The sequence below is a fragment of the Babylonia areolata genome, chromosome 16 (genome assembly GCF_041734735.1).
Source record: "Babylonia areolata isolate BAREFJ2019XMU chromosome 16, ASM4173473v1, whole genome shotgun sequence".
NCBI classification, from domain to species: Eukaryota; Metazoa; Mollusca; class Gastropoda; order Neogastropoda; family Buccinidae; genus Babylonia; species Babylonia areolata.
The window spans coordinates 8,288,603-8,307,441 of NC_134891.1; the positions used below are offsets into that span (position 1 = coordinate 8,288,603).

Sequence of the window (18,839 nt, forward strand, 5' to 3'; positions counted from 1 at the left end):
CCGAGCGGCAGCTGGCAGAAGCGGCCGACAGAACAAGACACCAACGTTCCGGCCCATCACTGATATTGTAACAAACAAACATAGCGTCACTGCATGACAGCGTCATTGACTAGTAACAGTTCCTCCTCCTTCTCCTCCTCCCTCTGTCTCTCTCTCTCTGCGTCGGCTATCCACAGTAACAAACCAAAGTAGCTGCTTTCACAGCCAGCTTCGTCTCTCAAAATCCTTTTTCTTTTTTTTTTCTCCCCCCCTCCCCCCCCCCAATCCCCCCCACCACCCGCGAACAACTACTCGCAATGACTTAACGAAACTGTTCCTTTCCACAGCTGAAGCTTGATCATCTGTTTTTCATTTTCTGATGGCGGGAGGGGTGGGGTGACCAAGCCATTGTGAGCCCTCTGAGCAACCTCACCACAAAGCGGCAACAGTCGCAGTGAAGAACCAGCTGCATGCAGCAGATCGTGCCATCCCCCCACCACCCCCCCACACGCACATAGTCCCCAGCATCCAAACAACGGCGCATCGTAACGCCACACCCTAATCATAGCCAAAAGTCCATTCCGTGAAAACCTCTTGTGCATTGATGGGAGACGTACCCACGTCTCGTCTTCTCTTCCTAACCAACAAACTGCAGAGTACTGATTAACTATATCCGGTTTACTAAAAAAAACTACAACGACGAAGAATCACCCTCCTACGCTACGCTCTATGTACTGATAGCAGCGTCCCAGATCTAAGTATTTTTTTGATTATGACGACAAAACAACATCACCAAATCTTTCCTGAGGAGGTTATTATCTCAGGAGACCACAAAAACTCAAAACAAGGGGAGATGATCAAATTTGGCAGCTTGACGATGATAACGTTGATGATGACGATGACCATCAGCTGACACTGACGACGACTTTGGCAGTCTGGGGCTGAGTCAGAGTTGGGAGGTATGGAGAGTTGTGGGGTGGGAGATAAAGGGGTCGGGGCGGTGGGTGGGGGTCAGGGGGGTGTTGTAGGTTACCGTGACGACAGGAGCTCAGTAGTTGGCCAGGAAGGAGGGGTCGACGGTGGAGAGTTTGGCAGAGAGGAAGGCGTGGATGCAGAAGATGAGGGTCTGCAGGTCTGTGCACTCCAACTCCTGGAACACACACACACACACAGAGGTTCAGTCACCCATGTAAATCACTGTCCATGTCAGGTGTCAAGTCACCCATGTAAATCATTGTCCATGTCAACACACAGCTGTCAGTTACCCATGTAAATCATTGTCCATGTCAACCACACATAGAGGTGTCAGTCACCCATGTAAATCATTGTCCATGTCAACACACAGGTGTCAGTCACCCATGTAAATCATTGTCCATGTCAACACACAGGTATCCGTGACCCATGTAAATCATTGTCCATATTAACACACACAGCTGTCAGTCACCCATGTAAATCATTGTCCATGTCAACACACACAGGTATCCGTCACCCATGTAAATCATTGTCCATGTCAACACACACAGGTATCCATCACCCATGTAAATCATTGTCCATGTCAACACACACAGGTATCCGTCACCCATGTAAATCATTGTCCAAGTCAACACACACAGGTATCCATCACCCATGTAAATCATTGTCCATGTCAACACACACAGGTGTCAGTCACCCATGTAAATCATTGTCCATGTCAACACACACAGGTATCCGTGACCCATGTAATTCATTGTCCATATTAACACACACAGCTGTCAGTCACCCATGTAAATCATTGTCCATGTCAGCACACACAGGTGTCAGTCACCCATGTAAATCATTGTCCATGTCAACACACACAGGTATCCGTCACCCATGTAAATCATTGTCCATGTCAACACACACAGGTATCCGTGACCCATGTAAATCATTGTCCATATTAACACACACAGGTGTCAGTCACCCATGTAAATCACTGTCCATGTCAACACACACAGGTTTCAGTCACCCATGTAAATCATTGTCCATGTCAACAAACACAGGTGTCAGTCACCCATGTAAATCATTGTCCATGTCAACACACACAGGTATCCATCACCCATGTAAATCATTGTCCATGTCAACACACAGGTATCCGTCACCCATGTAAATCATTGTCCATGTCAACACACACAGGTATCCGTCACCCATGTAAATCATTGTCCATGTCAACACACACAGGTATCCATCACCCATGTAAATCATTGTCCATGTCAACACACACAGGTGTCAGTCACCCATGTAAATCATTGTCCATGTCAACACACACAGGTATCCGTCACCCACGTAAATCATTGTCCAAGTCAACACACACAGGTATCCATCACCCATGTAAATCATTGTCCATGTCAACACACACAGGTGTCAGTCACCCATGTAAATCATTGTCCATGTCAACACACACAGGTATCCGTCACCCATGTAAATCATTGTCCATATCAACACACACAGGTGTCAGTCACCCATGTAAATCATTGTCCATGTCAGCACACACAGGTGTCAGTCACCCATGTAAATCATTGTCCATGTCAACAAACACCGGTGTCAGTCACCATGTAAATCATTGTCCATGTCAACACACACAGGTTTCAGTCACCCATGTAAATCACTGTCCATGTCAACACACAGGTATCAGTCACCCATGTAAATCACTGTCCATGTCAAAACACACACGTGTCAGTTACCCATGTAAATCACTGTCCATGTCAACAGACACAGGTTTTTGTATAGTGAGCAATCAGTCACCCATGTAAATCATTGCCCATGTCAACGCACACAGGTGTTTGTACAGTGAGTCACCCATGTAAACCATTGCCCACGTCAATAATAATAATAATAATATCCTAATATTAATGTAATGTATTAACAGCATTGGACATCAGTGCATATTGCAGCATACCCTAATAATAATGTTATGCACTGAACTGTATGACATTGCACAGCATTGCAATGTATTGCACAAAGCCCTAATAATGACTATACTGTGTTGAACTTTAGTGCATTGTACAATATTGCGTTGTAGAGCACTGTGCCGGTATAATAATGTACTGCATTGTACTGCAATGTGTAGTATTGCACATCATTGCATTGTACTGAGCTTTAAATCTGTACCATGTAACAATGTTCTGCATAGTATTGCACTGTACTCCATATCGCTGTATTGCACATTACTGCATTGAACTGCCCCGTACCTTACTGCACTCTGTTCAATACTGTATCTATTGTGTTGAACTGCATTGTATTGTACTGTATCTTTTTTTTTTTTTATATATATATAACTGTAACACACTCACACACACACACACACACGCACATGCACACACACACACACACACACACACACACACACACACACAGAGGAAAACCCTTTCTCATTTTGCTATTATCCCTCCTCTTATTTTCTTCCCCTTTTTCTTTTATTGGAAAAAAAAAAATTATATATATATATATATTTTTTTTTCTTTCTTTATATAAAAGCAGACGTGGTGTGGCAAACATAGATCAGTCCACACGTGCTGCCTCCTCCCAGAAACTAAAACAGATACAACCCCCGAAAATGGAGTATGGCTGCCTATATGGCAGGGTAAAAACGGTCATACACCTAAAAGCCCACTCGTGTACATACGAGTGAACGTGGGAGTTGCAGCCCACGAAGGATGAAGAAGAAGAAGAAGAAACAGAAACTGGAACACTGAACTCACTCTGGTGTCCACCTGTTTGGTCAGGTCATTGTTGAACTGCAGTTTGAGTTTTGTGCGCCCGTCGTCTGAGGAGCTCTTCAGCTGTGAGAACCGGTACGTCCATAGGAAGCTCTGAAAAGCAGTGGCATTAAGGTTAGCTCTCTGCGGACGAAGGAATGTGTGAGCATTCCTACATAAAATGTATTCGGTTTCAGACGACGGAATGGAATGGCATTTTCAAGAAATAAAAATCCATCACACACTGTACACGTGATTTTGATTAGCCAAGCAGAGTGCGCTATTCTGGGTCACTCCACAAGCTCCACAAGCGAATGGTATGATTGGCCAGCCTGCCATGTGTGGCCCGTCTCGCACACACGCTGACAAAGTCACTGACTGGTCGTCTGCTCGCGTGCCAGCCTGTTAGCAAAGCGGGCTCTTCTCAAAATGTTGTGGAGCGAACAAGGCAGCAACGGCAACGTTTTAGTGTTGCGTAAGTACTTGAAATGCTACAAACTGATGGGTCGGACATTGAAGAGGTGGATGATGACAAAGAAGAAAGTGAATTTAATGCAGAAAGTGAGCATGGGTATGGTGATTCGGGGTGAAAAATTGGCAGTATTTTCTACATATGGCAAAACTGTAAAAAATAAGATGAGAAATTTGATTTTTTTTTTATATGTAACAGCTGAACACGTAATAAACCAGCTCTGAAAGTTTCATTTTCTTACTCTGTATTTTGTATTTTTTGTAATTTTTTTTCCAAACCCTTACAAATGGGCCGTCTGTGGGGAAAAGCAAGGGAGAAAACATGTTGTCCCGAGTGAGTTAAAAAAAATTTTTTTTAACCGAAACGTGTAGGGTTTCCCTTCTGGTGAATGTTTCCTTTTTTTTTTTTTGTTCTTTAGGAAGGAGGAATTCCGTTTAACTCACTCAGTAAGGCCAGTCCTCTCTTCTCCTCTACACAGACCCATCGGATGTCCAGTGGGTGTCTGAATGACCGAACCTTTAGCTTCCGTCGTCACAACTGTGGTATTCTTTGTCAACATTCACCTCTTCAGTTTAAGAGCCTTCCGCCTGCAATATTTTGATGATGGTAATTGGGGTGAAACGCTGTTAACGTCGTCTCTTTCGCCGTTCGAATGGAGAGAGTTAATGTTCAGTCACACATACTGGTGATTGTAGACAATTTGTTACAGTACTGATTTTCATATCTAAATGTTACTGTTTAAAAGACAGGAGAGGTGGGGGTGGGTGGGGGTTGAATGGTGAGTTGTAGACAGGTGCAAAAGCCGACTGTTTAAAAGTGTTGGGCTTTCAATCTGAGAAATCCTGGGTTCCAATCTCGGTGACAGTGCCTAGTGGGTAAAGGGTGGAGATTTTTCCAATCTCCCAGGTCAACATATGTGCAGACCTGCTAGTGCCTGAACACCCTTCGTGTGTATATGCAAGCAGAAGACCAAATACACATGTTAAAGATCCTGTAATCCGTGTCAGCGTCATGTGGGTTATGGAAACAGGAACATACCCAGCATGAACACCCCCCCCCAACCCCGCCAGAAAGTGGAGTATGGCTGCCTGCATGGTGGGGTAAAAACCGTCATACACATAAAAGCCCACTCATGTACATAGGAGTGAACGTGGGAGCTGCAGCCCACGAATGCAGAAGAAGAATGGTGAGCTGGGGGGAAAGAGGGTGGATAAGAAGTGGAATAAAAGATGAATATCTGGAATAAATGGAAGCACAATTAAAGACAAGAGAGGTCAGGCCTTCAAGACTCACTTGTGATACACTATCTAATCGTTAAAACATGCTCTGTATTTGTTATTATAAAGCAAAGATAAATATCTGGAATAAATGGAAGCACAATTAAAGACAAGACAGGCAAGGCCTTCAAGACTCACTTGTGATACACTTAAAAAAAAAAAAATTTTTTTTAATCTAATCTTTAAAACATGTTCTGTATTTGTTATTATAAAGCAAAGATAAATATCTGGAACAAATGGAAGCACAATTAAAGACAAGACAGGTTAGACCTTCAAGACTCACTTGTGATACACTTTAAAAAAAAAAAAAAAATTTTTTTAATCTAATCGTTAAAACATGTTCTGTATTTGTTATTATAAAGCAAAGATGAATATCTGGAACAAATGGAAGCACAATTAAAGACAAGACAGGCAAGGCCTTCAAGACTCACTTGTGATACACTTAAAAAAAAATTAAAAAATTTTAATCTAATTGTTAAAACATGTTCTGTATTTGTTATTATAAAGCTTCGGGTTAAAAAAATAAAAATCTAAAAAAGGCCTGAGCGCAGATTCAAACCTGGCATGTTTGGCTGGGAAGAAATTGTCTTACTCACTGCACTACTGCGGATCCATGTATGACATTCAAAAATTAACATTTAAGCATGCTTTCTTAAGGGCGATAAATTGATTGCGGTGTTCAAAGTGGTAACGCTGTTTAAATCAAATCATTTTGGTGTGTCTCGTGCATTTAAAAATTCTTTAAGGGCAATTAAGAATTCATTAAAGTCCGTAGTAAAGGAGACGTGGCTATCATTGCAATTACACTGCAACATTTAGCTGTTTTTCTCTGGATCTAGACAGATGTACAAGTTTAGTTACACCTACCGGGAAAGTACAGCACAGTCGATTCAATTTCTCTCTTTTATGTTCTTTCTAGTTAACTGAGAATCCACTTTAAATGATTCATATGCAGTAAACATGTTAATGATGTAGTCTGTGTTACTGTATGTGTTCTGTCCAGAATTTGTATTTCTTTCCATTTAATTGCAAACAAGAAAATCAAGGTCACGCCATCACTCTGTATGCCGTGATCAAGGAAGGGTGTGCCAGTTGCTCATTCGTTTTTTCGGTTTCATCTGTTGATGAGCATTTGTCTTTTTAAATGTTATTATTATCTTACTGAATATTCTCCTTTTTATAATGACTGAAACGTACACACAAAACGATGCATGCGCGCACGCGGGCACACACGCAACACACACACAGTTGTTACACTCTGAATGTAATAGTATCTTACCCACATGTTTTTCTTTTTACATAATAATTGATGCGTGCATGGTGATAAGTGAAGGGTGTGTCAGTTTGTTTTTTTGCTGACGGGCATTTTATTTTAAGTGAGCCTAAAGAAAATTTTCTGTTTTTGGTTGAAGCAGATAGTAAAGTATTTTGCATTGAATTGAATTGAATTGACTCATAAAGCATCGCCAACACTACTGCAACTGGGAAGTGGTTATATGGTGTTTTCAGAATCCCGGAAATGGCCTCAACGAAATAAACCATTAATGATACAGAAAACACGGCTTAATTCGGTAGACTTACAAAATCTTATTGGTATAACTGTGAAGATTTTTTTTCCTACGATTTTTAAGCCAAAGTTGGTATTGACAGACAAAGTATTTCCAGAGAAAATGGCAATGTTAAAGTTTACCATGGACACAGACACAGACACAGACACACAACCGAACACCAGGTTAAACATAGACTCACTTTGTTTACACAAGTGAGTCAAAATTTACTTAAACAGACTTTGTGAAAGGGAAGACGTTAATCTAGCAACCAAAAAAACTGATAATAAATGTAAAAAGTTATAAAAACAAAAACAAAAAAAACCATCAACAACACTTGTGATTGTAGATGACACACTTTCGTATAAGTGAGGCTTACTTAATTCAGTAATTTCTTTAAAAAATTACGTGTATCTAACATACTTACCGTAACCCACTAGTGCAGACCCCTTTGACATACCTGTCCTGTGCAAACTACTATCTGCCTATGAAGTAGGTTACCTCCCCTCTGCCACCCTGACTAGCGCCCAGGCAGACTGCTACATATTATCAGTAGTCACAAAGACACAGTTGAACACCCGAAGGCAGACTGCTATATATAATCAGTAGCCAAGGCAAAATGCTATACATTATCAGTAGTCACAGAGTTGAAGACCCCAATGCAGAGAAAGACAGGCAGCCAGTATTAATGAGGGGAAGGAAGGGGGTAGTGGTAGGGGGTGGGGGTTTCGGGGGGTGGGGGTGGGGGTTTGGGGGGGTGGGGGTGGGTAGCAGGGTGAGCAGACCGACCTACCTTGGAGTCGTGGTCGTAGAGGGAGAAGCCCTGGTCCATGTCGAGGATCAAACCCGACAGCTTACCCCGCCACGTGCAGCCGAACGTCTTGCTCTGCCCACAGATGACTGCCTCATGAAACAGGCAGTTCGCTCAGCGATACAACACAACACAGTATCAGTATCAGTAACTCAAGCAGGCGTCACTGAGTTCAGTCAAATCCATATACGCTACACCACATCTGCCAAACACAACACAGTGCGGTGCAATGCAATACAGTACAATACAGAACAATACTTCTTCTTCTGCATTTGTGGGCTGCAACTCCCACGTTCACTCATATGTACGTGAGTGGGCTTTTACGTGTATGTCCGTTTTTAACCCGCCATGTAGGCAGCCATACTCCGCTTTCGGGGGTAGAACAATACAATACAGCATAATACAACACAATATATTACAGCACAGAACACTACAATATAGAACAATACAATACTCAAACTAGGTGTATGATGGCTCAGTGGTTTAAAAGGTCTGCCAGAAAAGGTGACTCAGTCCTGAAGTGGCGACCACCCTGGAGGTGCAGGTTCAAACCTGCTGAGGACCAGGACAAAAACAACAAAAAAAAAAAGAAAAGAAAAGGCGGCAATACAAGGGCATCCAGGAGTCATGACCTGTGTGCAGCCTGGCCCCCTCTGAGTGTGAGGAGGTAAGGGTTGAAACACCTGACTGAGGGGGGCTTCTTCTCTGAAGACCTTGTACTGCCCAGCTCTCCCTCAAGTTTATCACTAATACGGTACAGTACATTACAGCACAATACAATTCAGTATAATACAGCACAAAACACTATAACACAGAACAATACAGTACAATACAGAACAAAAAAACACAATACAATACAGTACAGTATCAGTATCAGTAGCTCAAGGAGGCGTTACTGCGTTGGACAAATCCATATACGCTACACCACACCTGCCAAGCAGATGCCTGACCAGCAGCGTAACCCAACGCGCTTTGTCAGGCCTTGATAAAAAAAAAAAAGAAGTAAATGAATATTAAAATTAAAATTATTCAAATATATTCAAATTAAAAAACAAATTGATAAATAATATAAAAAAGACAGAAAAAAGATAATAACTATAATAATAACAATAATAATGATAATGATAATAATAATAAAAAAATTAAAAAAAACAATCATGATAATAAATAAACAAATAAGCAAATAAATGTAAAACATACACACACACACACACACGCACACACATTTATACAAGCACGCACACATACGCCCATACCCCCCCCTTCCTCCCCCCCCCCCCAGATACAAATATATATATGCACACCTGCACATTCCAATATTCCGTTGCTCCCACAATACAGACATGCATCCACACACACCTCATCCTCTAGACACATACATGAACGCGCGCACGCGCGCGCACACACACACACACACACACACACACACACAGCACATGCACAGAGCTCTCCTGACACATGTACACTTACACACTCGCGCACGCACGATATGGTATAATACAGTGCAAAATAATACGACACAGTACAGTTGAGTACAATACAATACAATACAATATAGTACAATACAGTAAAATACAACTCAGAACAATCAACACTGCACAGTTCTGTACTTTACACTACAATACAGTGCAGTACAGTACAGAACAACACAGTACAATACAGCACAGTACAGTACAGAACAACACAGTACAATACAGCGCAGTACAGTACAGAACAACACACTACAATACAGCACAGTACAGTACAGAACAACACACTACAATACAGCACAGTACAGTACAGAACAACACAGTACAATACAGTGCAGTACAGTACAGAACAACACACTACAATACAGCACAGTACAGTACAGAACAACACAGTACAATACAGTGCAGTACAGTACAGAACAACACAGTACAATACAGTGCAGTACAGTACAGAACAACACAGTACAATACAGTGCAGTACAGTACAGAACAACACAGTACAATACATCACAGTACAGTACAAAACAACACAGTACAAAACAACACAGTACAATACAGTACAGTACAGTACAGAACAACACACTACAATACAGTACAGTACAGTACAGAACAACACAGTACAATACAGCGCAGTACAGTACAGAACAACACAGTACAATACAGTGCAGTACAGTACAGAACAACACAGTACAATACAGCACAGTACAGAACAACACAGTACAATACAGCGCAGTACAGTACAGAACAACACAGTACAATACAGCACAGTACAATACAGCACAGTACAGAACAACACAGTACAATACAACACAGTACAATACAGCACAGTACAGAACAACACAGTACAATACAGTACAGTACAGTACAGAACAACACAGTACAATACAGCGCAGTACAGTACAGAACAACACAGTACAATACAGTGCAGTACAGTACAGAACAACACAGTATAACACAGTACAGTACAGAACTACACAGTACAATACAGCACAGTACAGTACAGAACAACACAGTACAATACAGTGCAGTACAGTACAGAACAACACAGTACAATACAGTACAGTACAGTACAGAACAACACAGTACAATACAGCGCAGTACAGTACAGAACAACACAGTACAATACAGCGCAGTACAGTACAGAACAACACAGTACAACACAGTACAGTACAGAACTACACAGTACAATACAGTACAGTACAGAACAACACAGTACAATACAGTACAGTACAGAACAACACAGTACAATACAGTGCAGTACAGAACAACACAGTACAATACAGTACAGTACAGTACAGAACAACACAGTACAATACAGTGCAGTACAGTACAGAACTACACAGTACAATACAGCGCAGTACAGTACAGAACTACACAGTACAATACAGCACAGTACAGAACAACACAGTACAATACAGCGCAGTACAGAACAACACACTACAATACAGCACAGTACAGTACAGAACAACACAGTACAACACAGTGCAGTACAGTACAGAACAACACAGTACAATACAGCGCAGTACAGTACAGAACAACACACTACAATACAGCACAGTACAGTACAGAACAACACACTACAATACAGCACAGTACAGTACAGAACAACACAGTACAATACAGCACAGTACAGTACAGAACAACACAGTACAATACAGTGCAGTACAGAACAACACAGTACAATACAGCGCAGTACAGTACAGAACAACACACTACAATACAGTGCAGTACACTGCAGAACAACACACTACAATACAGCACAGTACAGTACAGAACAACACAGTACAATACAGTGCAGTACAGTACAGAACAACACAGTACAATACAGTGCAGTACAGTACAGAACAACACAGTACAATACAGTGCAGTACAGTACAGAACAACACAGTACAACACAGTACAATACAGTACAGAACAACACCGTACAATACAGCGCAGTACAGTACAGAACAACACAGTACAATACAGCACAGTACAGTACAGAACAACACACTACAATACACTGCAGTACTGTACAGAACAACACACTACAATACAGTGCAGTACAGTACAGAACAACACAGTACAATACAGTGCAGTACAGTACAGAACAACACAGTACAATACAGTGCAGTACAGTACAGAACAACACACTACAATACAGCACAGTACAGTACAGAACAACACAGTACAATACAGCACAGTACAGTACAGAACAACACACTACAATACAGTGTAGTACAGTACAGAACAACACAGTACAATACAGCACAGTACAGTACAGAACAACACAGTACAATACAGCGCAGTACAGTACAGAACAACACAGTACAATACAGTGCAGTACAGTACAGAACTACACAGTACAATACAGTACATTATGATACAGTGCAATGCAATATAAATACAATGCATCTTCATTCATCCAACTGGAAATTAACTGTGCTTCCACAGGCTCACCCCTCGCCCCACACAATACCTCAACGTACACAGCGTGAACTGCCGTGTGAGAGTGAATGAACACTGAGTAAATGAACATGCAAATGAACACTGAATGGACTAAACTAACATGTGATTAAACGGACATCTAGTTAACACTGAATCAGTGAACACTAAATATACATGAACATGAACATGTGAATGAATGAATGTGTGAATGAACGTTGAGTGGATGAACCTGTAAAAAAAAAAAAAAGAACATTGCTTGAACAAACATGTGAATGATCAACTGAAAGAATGTTTGAATAAACTGATGCTCGGTGAACACTGACTGGCTGAACACTGAATGAACAGACGCTGAATAAACATCTGAATAAACACCGAATGAATAAAATGAACATCTGAACCGATTTATACAAAACGAACACTGAATAAATGAACAATAAACGAACAAGTTAAAGAAAACACTGAATCAACAAGTGAATGAAAACTGAATGAACTGAAAGCACATGCGAACACTGAACGAACATGCAAATGGATCAACACAATATGAACACATGAACGAACACTGAAATATCATGTGAACGAACATCGCATGAACTTGTAAATAAAAATCAGAACTACATGAGCAAATACTGAATCAACATGTGAATGAACAAAGAACAAACGATGAAATAATGTGTAAAGGAACAGTGAAAGCACATGCGAAAGAACAAAAACTGTATGAACACGGAACTGTGAAACAAAGTAAACAAAACTAAAGTAAACTTAACCAAGCTAAGTTTTTAAAATAAACCAAAACAAACAAATACATAAATAAAACAAAAGAAAAGAAAATAGCATAATATAAATTGATAAACAATTGAATAAATAAGTAAAATAAATAAAATAGATGAATAAATACATAAAGGAAGAAATAAAGAAATAAACAAAAAAAGACAAACAAAATTTGACAAAATGAAATTCTAAACCAAAGAAAAAAAAACCCCATGAAATAATACATGAACAAAATAAAAACCCAATAAGACTGAATCAAAACAGAATCAAACGAAATTTGAAAAATTTAAATGAAATAAAATGAATAATTTAAAAAAAATAATATTAATAAAGTATAATAAATTAGACTCAAACAAAACTAAACAACATGATATAAAACAAAACAAAGCAAAACAAAACAAAACAAAGCGACGTCAAATGAAACCAAAACCAACCAAAACCACAAACAAAATAAATAAATGAACAAAACAAAAACAAAAAAACTAAGACTGAATCAATATAAAATCAAACGAAATTTTCAGAAAATAACAATAAGAAAAATAAAACCAAACAAAATAATCACGATAAAAAAAAATTTTTTAAACCAAATAAACAAAACAAAAAGCGTAAAACAAAAACAAAACAACGTAAAAAAAATGAAACGAAAACCAAACCAAACCCCCCAATCCCTCGCCCCACTCCCCGCAGCTCACCACAAGGCGGCGTACAGCAGTGTTGGAGGTCTGGTACCAGGCCTTCTCCAGGTGCAGCAGGTCGGCCCGACTGTCCATGGAGAGGAGGATCACCTCCTGACCTCGGGTCTGGACGGAGCAACAGTGCTGCCGGTCGTCAGGCAGCTCTTCGTCCTGACACACAACACATCCCCTACTCAGTGCCTCGTTCTGACACAACACAACACAACACAACGTGTCGCAACACAACGCCTTACCCTCCTCAGTGCCTCGTTCCGCCAACACAACAAAACATGTCGCAACACAACGCCTTACCCTCCTCAGTTCCTCATCCCGCCAACACAACACAACATGTCGCAACACAACGCTTCACCCTCCTCAGTTCTTGTGCCATCAGAACATGCTTTATATCAAATCAATTTCAGTTTAAAGGTGTGACAGCGTCCCCCGCACCCCTCCAACCCCTTCAGTTCTTGTGCAGTCTGAATGTTCATCATATCAAATCAAATCAATTTCAGTTTCAGTTTAAAGGTGTCAGAGCCTGGTGACTGATGCATGTCCATCCATCCACACCCCCTAAGTTCTTGTGCAATATGAATGTGTGTCAGATCAAATCAAATCAAGTTCAGTTTCAGTTTGAAGGAGACGTCAGAGCAGGCGGAATGATGCATATCTGTCCATCCACACCCCCTAAGTTCTTGTGCAATCTGAATGGGTGTCAGATCAGATCAAATCAAGTTCTGTTTCAGTCTGAAGAAGGCGTCAGCACCTGCAGACTGGTCCATATGTGCTACCCTACGTCAGCTGATGCATGTTCGCAGCGCCACATTTGCATAAAACTGATGTGCTGCTCAGGCCTTAAGGATCGAATCATGTTCCTTACAGTTACAGCCCAGATGACCACAAAGAAGCCATTTCAGGGCTGATCACCCATCAGTTCTCAAAACCAGTCAAAGAGAAACCAAATAATTGTTAAAAGGCTGATTAAAAACAAACGTGAAAAGAACCAATTCACTTGTGTCTCACTCAATCCACGTAAAAACTCAAATCAAGGCAAGGCCTTCAAGACTCACTTGTGATACACTGAAAAAAAAAATCCAAGCTTTTTATGTTTTGAGTATAATTTCAAAATGTAATGTTTATGATGAGAAAGATCAGTTTAAAGCGAATTAAGTCCCCTAGCATTAATTACAGAATAATTTCCCTTTTTTACTATCTGCACCAAAAACGTTTGCAAAATAAATAAAACTTCCACGCTTAGCAAAAGAAGTTCCTGTTTGAACAAAAAATGATAATAATGACTGCTCTTGTTGTTGGGTCAGAATATCAGATCAAAGTGCCAAGTTTAGAAAATACAAAAAATATAAATATAACAGTAAATGCAGTTTGCATATAATTAGGCTTCATTATTTTTTTTGTGTGTGTGTGCCCATCCCAGAGGTGCAATATTGTTTTCAACAAGATGACTGGAAAGAACTGATTTTTTCCTATTTTTATGCCTAATTTGGTGTCAACTGACAAAGTATTTGCAGAGAAAATGTCAATGTTAAAGTTTACCACGGACACACAAACACACACACACACACACAGACAACCGAACACCGGGTTAAAACATAGCCTCACTTTGTTTACACAAGTGAGTCAAAAAAACACCAGCAAAATATGATTTACTTCTGTGTTCACTCAGCAAAACCCATGAACCACAGCACACATTCATCACTTTATGCAACAAAAATAAGAGAGCAGTCAAGACAATCCACATCGCCTGGTTTTGTTTTGTTTTTGCCGAAATTCTGTCAGCTGATGATGCAGCAAATCAGTTTCACTGGCTGCAAAAGTAGTAAACGTTATTCAGATCTGGAGAGGGGAGGCGGAGGGAGGGTGGTGTTGAGGGGGGGGGGGGGAGGAGAACAGGGTGCTTACTCACCTTCAGAATCTTAAACATACACTCGTACACCTTGAACTTTGCATCGCAACGAGACCAGTCACCTGAATGCATCTGGAACATCCCATGAACGCCACACTTAGTCAACCAATCATTCACAGCATGCAGAACATCTCAAAGATCAGATTTCACCATGTCACCTTTTCCTTTCAACCAATCAAAAACAAACTAATCAACTCACAATCGGCCATTTAACTGATCAACAACCAATCCAGTGGGCCTCACCAACTAAAACATCTATATTCAGTTGATCATAAAACACTTATAATCAGCCAATCACTTTACTAAAACATTTACAGATTATCTCTATATAAAAAATAAAAAAAACCCAACTATTCACAGTCAATTAACCATTTCAAGAAAGCATTTATGATCCATTAACCACTTCACTAAAACATCTATAGTCACTTATTACTTTACTAAAAAGATTTCAAGAGTTCAATTCGCTGAAACATTTACAGTGAAAGAATCAATTCACTAAAACAGTCAATTAATCACTTCACTAAAACATTAAGTTAATCACTTCACTAAAACATTTACAGTCAATCAATCACTTCACTTTTTAAAAAGATAATTTCTAATCAATTAATCATTTCACTAAAATAATCAGTCAATCAACCACTTCACTAAAACATTCTCAGTCAAATAATGATGTCATGAAAACATATAGCTAATTAATCACTTCACTAAAACATTCAGTCAATCAAACACTTCACTAAAACATTCAATCAATCACTTCACTAAAAACATTCTCTAAAACATTGTAAATCAATTACTTCACTAAAACATTCAGTCAATCGATCACTAAAACATTCAGTCAACCCAATCACTTCACTAAAAACATTCTCTAAAACATTCAGTCAATCAATCACTTCCCCAAAACATTCACTAAAACATTCAGTCAATCAATCACTTCACTAAAACATTCAGTCAATCAATCACTTCACTAAAACATTCAGTCAATAAATCACTTCACTAAAAACATTCTCTGAAACATTGTCAATCAATCACTTCACTAAAACATTCAGTCAATCAAACACTTCACTAAAACATTCAGTCAATCAAACACTTAAACATTCACTAAAACATTCAGTCAATCGATCATTAAAACATTCAGTCAATCAAACACTTAAACATTCACTAAAACATTCAGTCAATCGATCACTAAAACATTCAGTCAACCCAATCACTTCACTAAAAACATTCTCTAAAACATTCAGTCAATCAATCACTTCCCCAAAACATTCACTAAAACATTCAGCCAGTCAATCACTTCACTAAAACATTCAGTCAATCACTTCACTAAAACACTTCACTAAAACATTCAGTCAATCCAATCACTTCACTAAAACATTCAGTCAATCAATCACCTCACTAAAACACTTCACTAAAACATTCAGTCAATCAATCACTTCACTAAAACATTCACTAAAACATTGTCAAGACTAAAAAGGAAAAAAAAAAACCCAATCGAAATACCGAAGAAAACCCCCCACAGGAATTAAGGTTAAGGGGAGAGAAACACCAAAGGAACTATGACTAATGGAATCCAAAGGAAAAAAAAAAGATTTTAAAAAAGACCACAGGAAACAAAAACCAAAGAAATGGTTTTTTTAATTAAAAAAGAAAAAGTGTAAAGGAACAAACACCAAGCGGGAAAAGACAAAAGAAAAAAAAATGGGGAGAGAATAGAAAAAAAAAGGACCAAAAGGAAAAAAAAAAAAGAGAAAAAAAAGTACAGAAAAAAGACCAAAGGAACACACACACACACACAACACACACACACACACACACAGAGCACAAACACACAAACACACACACACACACCACACAAAAATACACAGCACAAACACACACCACACAAACACACAACACACACACAACACACACACACACACACACATCACAAACACACACACACACACACACTACACTCACACAACACACACAATACACACACACACACACACACACACACACAGCACAAACACACACACACACACAACACAAACACACACAAGGCACACACAAAACTCACACACCACAAACACACAAAACACACAAACAACACACACACAACTCACGCACACACACACACAACACACACACAACACAAACACACAAACAACACACACAACACTAACACACAACACACACACACAAAGCTACAACAGTGCTCCCCACACTACAAGAAGACTCACAGGAGGCTGGTCAAAGAGATAGATGTCTGCAGCCTTCAGCGACAGAAACTTGGGTTTCCAGGGCTGCTGGTGTCGCTCGGCTGACATCCGCTGGTTGCTCCAAATCATGTGCATAATCTGAGACACAAGACAAACTGACCCTGTTGGTACCTCATTTTCCATCCAAAATCATGCCGCGTCATAACTTCTTCTGCTGCATTCACTCGTATGCACGCGAGTGGGCTTTTACGTGTATGACCGTTTTTACCCCGCCATGTCGGCAACCATACTCCGTTTTCGGGGGTGTGCATGCTGGGTATGTTCTTGTTTCCATAACCCACCAAACGCTGACTACAGGATCTTTAATGTGCGTATTTGATCTTCTGCTTGCATATATACACAAAGGGGGTTCAGGCACTGGCAGGTCTGCACATATGTTGACCTGGGAGATCGTAAAAATCTCCACCCTTTACCCACCAGGCGCCGTCACCATGATTCGAACCCGGGACCCTCAGACTGAAAGTCCAACGCTTTAACCACTCGGCTATTGCGCCCGTCGCCGCGTCATGACGTTTTGCTTTGTGATGTATTGTGTTATTACCCTTTGTCACGACAGATAACAGCGTGAAATTTGGGCGGCTTTCCCCAAGGAGTACAGCACCACCATTTTTCTTTTCTTTACTTTTCTTTTTTTTTTTTCCCCCACATGCAACTACATTTGTTTACCAATCACAATGGCGCTGCACTGTAGCAGTGTATCCTCCCAATGGAAAACATCCAAAAGTTCACACAGAATAATGTGCTGAGACGGAAAAAAAACAAAACAACAACAGTACCCAGCACCTTTCAACTTGTTGCCATACAAGACCATCTTCCTCCACCCCTTTGAATTTGAACCGTCCCTGTGGAAAGCTGTCTTGTGAGTCTCCCTCCACTTCCATGCTTAATGTCTAGGGTGAGTTTCTATCAATGCCTTCAGTGTGAACAAATTTCATGGGGGACGTTCATTCAGTTTGGCTCCACGACGAAGCGATCATTGTCATCAGTAGGGCGGCTTAGTAGGTGGTGTCCTGTACATAATAAAAGGCACTACTGAACACCACCAAAGTGACTCAGCAGCAGCAGTGCAGGGCCTCCTTTAGTGTGTGGCCTCCTGGCGACCAAACTTCACTAGTTCCCTGTGGACTGCCAGCGCTGGGACTGTGACAGACGAACCTGGGTGTGGCTGCTGTGAAGGGGGGGCGACTTGAAACAAGCAGCATGGGAGTAATGCCACTAAAACAGTGCAGCAGATGAAAGGGCAGCAAAGCAACAACAAAAAAAAATAAAAAAAAATAAAATCTTACGGGTTTCCACAAAGATCACGGATTCAATTCTTTCAGCTGGTGGTGGCCAAGGACAGGATGAAGGTGGTCTTGAATGACAGTGTGTCAAAAGGAACTGAGGCCAAAAACACCCATTTGACAGTTACTATATAACATCAAAAGGGTGGTTTTAACCCCTTCAGTGCCTCGGAAAAAACAGAAGAAAGTGGTGTTCCAAGAAATAAAACAGTATACGAAACAATCGGCCTAAAACTG

At 40.3% G+C, this 18,839-nt stretch overlaps 1 protein-coding gene across 1 annotated transcript in view; it reads right to left on the bottom strand.

Annotated features, from left to right (window-relative positions):
- Positions 1 to 282: 282 nt before the first annotated feature.
- The window catches only part of LOC143291113 (gamma-1-syntrophin-like), a 34,931-nt gene continuing 16,374 nt past the window's right edge, over positions 283 to 18,839 (bottom strand). The window contains exons 9-14 of the mRNA XM_076600741.1: positions 17,281 to 17,397; positions 15,062 to 15,133; positions 13,156 to 13,308; positions 7,782 to 7,874; positions 3,696 to 3,806; positions 283 to 1,129 (exon numbers count right to left, since the gene is read on the bottom strand). Coding sequence (XP_076456856.1) covers positions 1,028 to 1,129; positions 3,696 to 3,806; positions 7,782 to 7,874; positions 13,156 to 13,308; positions 15,062 to 15,133; positions 17,281 to 17,397 — 648 coding nt within the window. The 3' untranslated portion in view covers positions 283 to 1,027. The remainder of the gene's footprint in view (positions 1,130 to 3,695; positions 3,807 to 7,781; positions 7,875 to 13,155; positions 13,309 to 15,061; positions 15,134 to 17,280; positions 17,398 to 18,839) is intronic.